This window comes from Rhincodon typus, chromosome 23 (genome assembly GCF_021869965.1).
Source record: "Rhincodon typus isolate 14 chromosome 23, sRhiTyp1.1, whole genome shotgun sequence".
NCBI classification, from domain to species: domain Eukaryota; kingdom Metazoa; phylum Chordata; class Chondrichthyes; order Orectolobiformes; family Rhincodontidae; genus Rhincodon; species Rhincodon typus.
The window spans coordinates 23,980,114-23,986,308 of NC_063354.1; the positions used below are offsets into that span (position 1 = coordinate 23,980,114).

General features: G+C 38.8%; 1 protein-coding gene across 1 annotated transcript in view; it reads left to right on the forward strand.

Annotated features, from left to right (window-relative positions):
• The first annotated feature begins 1,591 nt into the window (after nt 1-1,591).
• LOC109935853 (ectonucleotide pyrophosphatase/phosphodiesterase family member 7) overlaps nt 1,592-6,195 on the forward strand; it is a 25,555-nt gene continuing 20,951 nt past the window's right edge. The window contains exons 1-2 of the mRNA XM_048610893.1: nt 1,592-1,847; nt 4,322-4,467. Coding sequence (XP_048466850.1) covers nt 1,604-1,847; nt 4,322-4,467 — 390 coding nt within the window. The 5' untranslated portion in view covers nt 1,592-1,603. The remainder of the gene's footprint in view (nt 1,848-4,321; nt 4,468-6,195) is intronic.

A 6,195-nucleotide genomic window follows, 5' to 3' on the forward strand; every position in this document is an offset into this window, starting at 1 on the left:
GAAATCTCCAACTGTCTCTAAGGCACAACCATCGAAGGAGAAGGAGGAAGGAGAGAAAAAATGTGAGATGAAGTCAACTGAGTTAAGAGTGCAAGCAGATTAAGAGGCAAATAATTAATTTGTTACGAATGGGGAGCGGAGTTTGGGTCGGGGCGGGGGGCACAAGATGAAATGCCATGAAGTGCCTGGATGGGTGCAGCTCCAACAATATCCAAGCAGCTTGACACCATGCAGGGCAAACAGGCCCATTTCATTTGCACCACATCCACAAACATGGAGTCCCCTCACCACCAATCTTCAGGAGCAGCAGTGTGTACCACCTACAAGATACTCAGCAGAAATTCATCAAGGGCACTTCTAAATGCATGAACAGCTACCTAGAAGGATAAAGGCATAAGATTTACACAAACACCACCATCCACAAGTTCCCCTCCAAGATACACACCCCAGACTGACTTGGAAAAATACCGCTGTTCCTTCAATGTCACTGGATCAAAATCCTGGAATTCCTTCTCAAAAGGGATCTTCCTAGGCATCTACACAACAGTTTAAGGCGGCATCTCACCACCACCTTTTCAATGGCCATTAGGGATCGAAAATTAATGCTGGCCACCATTATCCCCTGAATGAATTAGAAAAATGATGCTGAAGCATTCAGCTAATCAGAAGTGGAAGGGATGCACGCTTTTGGTTTTGTTAATTTAATTAATGCCTTTCATGTCCCAGTTCAGCGAGGCCTCAAAGAAACCCAGCAGCAGATTTAAGAGTCAATTGAATAAGACCCTGTTGCTGAGATTAGAGATTCCCAGCTTCAATGGAAAAAATGAATCAGGGATCAGGAAGGAGGAGTTGGAAGATCAGGACTTGGTAGGATGGAGGAGGAGTCAAAGGGAAGGGGAGTAGGGGCATGCTAAGATCGATAGACAGGTCTCCGGAAATATATATTGCTTGATCCTAGCAGTCCATTTTGATAAGAAATCAAATTTGTGTTTCAAGATTGCCTCTATATATTCTTCAAAATTTCCAGAAGTATATTGAAAAGGAAAGACAAGAACAATATTTTAGATACAGCTTTTGTGTTGTTCCTTGGCTATTATAAACTAAGAATGGAAATCTCTGAACGTTTCCTATTACAGTCTGGAGAGTTCTTTTCATTCTGAAGCATATATCCAATAAGGCATGCACAAGAACAGCCCCAGAATGAATTTCACCTAATGACAGAAGAGAATCATTTTTCTTTTGAAACCTGTCGTGACTTTCATAAATATTTATGCCTTGTTGAGAATATCACAGAATAACTTGTAAATCTGTTCAAGTAGTTCTATCCTTTATTATTTGGTAAATAATTTTCCTGCCATGAAGAGATAAGCTATCAAATTCCACTCTGCAGATGATAAATATCACGTAGCATACATTACTGAGCTCTAATCTCCAGCAGAACTATCCTAAAGTGAAAACAGTCAACTGGTTTGTTTTGAAATCTTCTTCTACCATAAAGATTTATTTTGGGATAAGCTAAAGCTATAATAACTCTACTAGTTGATAGGTAAACATGTCATTTTTTTGTTCTTGGTTACTGCAGTGACTGAAAGCAGCCAGGGAAATGTATTCTGTCCTATACTTGAGTCTTCTGCTGTCACTAACACATAGTCTTCCTATTTTCAGGAATGGACGGAAGAGTCATAACAAGCTGCTACTTATTTCCTTTGATGGCTTTCGTTGGGATTATGAAGAAGATGTTGAATGCCCCAATTTGCAAAATTTAGTCAGAGAAGGCGTGAAAGCAAAATATATTACACCTGCCTTTGTTACAATAACCTCTCCATCTCATTTCACATTGATAACAGGTAAGTTCTCTGCCTTCATTTTTATTCTGATTAAGTAAATAATTGGATTATTGTTATGATTTATAAACTTTAACAAAATATCCAATTGTTATGCAACGAAGGGACCAGATGTTAACCATGTATATCAAAACCTGCAAATATACATTTCAATTATAAGTATCATTGGCTATTTCCATGGCTTTTGCTAGCAAATGATGCCCACATTCCACAAGTAAATTATAAAAGTATTACTTATTCATATTTACTGTTAATTATAATAAAACACCTGATTCTGTTTCCTTTGCGAATCATGTTTTTAATTTGTGGATTAACTTTGTGGATAGTAGTTAGATGTTTCTATGACATCTTCAATATTATAGTCTCCTAACAGTGTAACCATAGCAATTTTGTTACTCGTTAATATTGTCTTTCATTAGCAATACTGAATTCCAATTGCGCTCACTCACTTTAAGTACAACTCCTTCCTTACCTTGGCAGTTAGTATTATGGACAGTCCTTTTGCCATCTCCTGAACAATATCACTTGTAGCACTGCATCACCAAAGAGCTGACTGATGTGTTAATACAGATAAACCTGTTAATCTTAAATATAACAAGGAAACATTTTAAATCAACTTGGAGAAAATAAAGAAAAAAAAAAAACTTACTTTGAGTAACAATTGCATCGATAGATATTAATAATTGCCAAGTATTATAATTTGTAATTACTTAAAGTCAATTTTCTAAATTTACCATTCATTTTGTCGTCTTTCAAGCTCCACAGGGCGTTGCCAGCTCAGGGAGGAATTCCTTGCAGCCAAGAGCAGAAAGAATAGTTTTAACAATTTCATTGTAAAAAGCACGGAAATAAAGTTTTCCCTTCCCTCAAGCCCACGTCTTCCAAAATGACAATTTACGTGTGAGGTGAAGAAAGAAAAAGAGATACAATATAACACTTAACCAAATTAGGTTCATTCTGAAGAATACCAGAATTGTCAAGATGAATTTTGTTCATCTAATTTAAAATGTTAAATTCAGATACCCACTCATCATTTTCTTTTCCTTTTGTAAAATCTCTTCTGCAATTCGGTGTAAAATCCTTTATTGTTAAAAATTTTTTTAGTTTTCAGAACGGTGTTGTGTTTTAATTGATTATTGAAAAGTAGAAAACTTACGATACAGAATGCAGCCATTGAATCCATTGTGTCAGTGCCAGCTATGCAGAACTATACAAAATAAACTCACAGTACCAACACAAACCATACCAGCATTGCAATTTAATGGGAATGATTTTTTTACAATACAGTTCCCCATAGTCTGAAAAAGATACTGATGTTACTCAATCCTCCCTTGTGTAATGCTTTTGTTAAACTGCTAGTTTAACAGTATTGAATCGTTAAATCACAGAAATACTATGGCTCAGAAAAAGGCCATTCAGCCCATCATGTCAGAACTGACAGAGTAAACTAGCCTCCCAGATACCGACACCCCCTAGGTGAAAATTTTTATCTTCATGTACCCTCGAATCCTTCGACCAATTGCCCTAAATCTTTGCTCTGATAATTGACGTTTTCGTGAGGGACAATAGATCTTCCTTGCCTACTATATCCAATTATTGTGTACTCATCACTTTAGTCACCCCTTAAGTCAGATGTTAAGATAAAACGTTTCTGCAAAGTTCTTTTCATGATTTCTAAGTCACTGAGAAGTATCTCTTACTTCAAAATGGTACCGGTCAGCAGTTGCATCCCAAAATGTAAGCTGCACAATGCAGTCGTTGGGAGTGTAAATCACAAAAAAATACTGAGTAACACTAGCAACTGCACAGATATGTTCCTCTGTAATATTTAGGAACATGCTAACACTAAAAAAAAACAAAAAATCACATTTAGTAAAGAGTCAGAATATTGCAGGCATGTGTAAATTGTCCAATCTTTTCTCAAAACCTCGAAAATTAAATCAAATGGATCTTATTTGAACTGATGCTAATGCAATTATATCCTTCATTAAATAAGCAGACTAAAACTATCCACAGTTCTCTGGATGTCGTTTCATCAATGTCCTGTACTGGAGAACTGGAGAAAAACCTCCCTATGTTTGTATTTCATTTCCTTTATAATAAACAGCAATCTTCAATTTGTTTCCCCAATCATTTGCTGCAACTGCATACCAATGTTTTGTGATTCAAGTAACAGAACAAGATCTCGGTGTACCACACAGTTGCTGTCTCTCTCCCCATTTAAATAATGTACAGTTTCCTATTTGTCCCGCAAAAGTGGGCAACCTCATATTTCCCCACTCAATATTTGGCAGAAGGAACAAAGCAGATCGATTTTTCCCATTAAATAAGGTAAATGTGGTTAATAATGTGCGATTATCAGAACAAAACCGCAATCTAGGCTTTATTGTTTACATTGACTCAGTGATGGTGAAGCTTGATTGATACACCTTTCCGTATTATAAAAGAAGAAATTAAACATCTATTTCCTCTAAAAGGTAGATATATAGAGACACATGGCGTAATCCACAATATGTGGTTCAATACAACAACCGGACAAAAAAAACAATATTACCAGACGCAGAGTGTCAATGAATATTGGGACAATGGAAGTTTGCCCATCTGGATCACTGCCCAGCGACAGGTAAATGAGAACATTAGAGTATTTCACCGAAATCTACTGGAAAGAGAGACATACATACGATTGTGAGTAGCAAATTTAATCTGGAGTTGTGAAGCATAGTCTTCCATCTCCCTACTGCAAACTAAGTCAGAAAAAAAAAACAAAGATCTATCATTATGGATGCAATTGCCAGCTACCCTTTTACATTCTGAAGGGGGAGGGTGAGTAGCCAGAAGTCATTGTGCACGTTGGCACAAATTACATAGGTAGAAATAGGGATGAGGTCCTGTGAGTGATTATAGAGAGCTAGGAAAAATGTTAAAAACCAGGCCCTCAATGTTGGTAACCTCCAGATTACTTCCAGTTCCATGTGTTAGTGAGGGTTGAACAGGAGACATGGCAGACGAATGTGTGGCTACAGAATTAGTGCAGGGGGTAGGGGATTCAGATTCTTAGATCTTTGGTATCTTTTCTGGGGCAGAGGTGACCTTTTTAAGATGGAAAATGTTGCACCTGAACTGGAGGGGACCAATAACCTGGCGGACAGATTTGCTAGTGCTACAAGAAAGGGTTTAAACTAGATTGGCGGGGGGTAGGATCCTCAATAGCAGGGAGGCGAGTGCGAGGCTAAAAGGAGATACAGTAATCAGAAATAGCAAGTTGAAGAGATAGGTCAGGCTGAAACATGACAGGGAGCAAGGAATGCCTGTTGGATTAAATTGCATCTATTTCAGTGTAAGAGGCTGACAGGAGAGGCTGAAGAACTTAGGGCGTGGATAGGAACGTGGGACTGAGATATTATAGTCATTACTAAAACATGGCTAAGGGAGGGACAGGACTGGCAGCTTAATGTGCAAGAGTACAGATGCTTTAAACAGGACAGAGGTGGAAGAAAGAGGGGAAGGAGAGTTGCATCTTTGATTAAGGGGAGTATCACACCAGTAGCCAGAGATGAAATAACTGAGGGATCATCCAGTAAGGATTTGTGGGTGGGGCTAAGAAATAAGAAGGGGATGGTGATGTTATTGGGGTTGTACCACAGGCCCCCAAATAGTCAGCAGGAATTAGAGGAACAAATATGCAGGGAGGCTGGGGAGACTTGCAGAAGCAATAGGGTTATCATTGTAGGGGATTTTCATTTTCCTAACATAGACTCAGACTGCCACAGTGTTAAGGGCTTAGATGGGCTGGAATTTGTTAAGTGTGTTCAGGAAAGTTTCCTCAAAACAGTATATATAGAGTCCTACTTGGGAAGGGGCAAAACTTGACCTACTCTTGGGAAATAGGACAGGACAGATGACTGAGTTGACAGGGGGGAGCACTTTGAGACCAGTGACCGTTGTTCATAGAATCCCTACAGTGTGGAAACAGGCCAATTGGCCCAACAAGTCCACACCACCCCATTGAAGAGCTTCCCATCCATCCCCATCCCCATACATTCCCCATGACTAATCCACATAACTTACACACACTTGGACAATATGGGCAATTTAGCATGGCCAATCTACCTAATCTGCACTGTGGGAGGAAATTGGACAACTCGGAGGAATCCAGCGCAGACACAGTGAGAATGTGCAAACTCCACACAGACAGTCGCCCGAGGGTGGAATCGAACCCAAGTCCCTAGCGCTGTGTGACAGCAATGCTAACCACTGAGCCACCGTGCCACCCTCTTTGTTTTGTTTTGTTTTTTTTCCGGAAACTATCGCCAAAAGATTTATTTGATTTTAAAAGAATTTTTTTTTACCT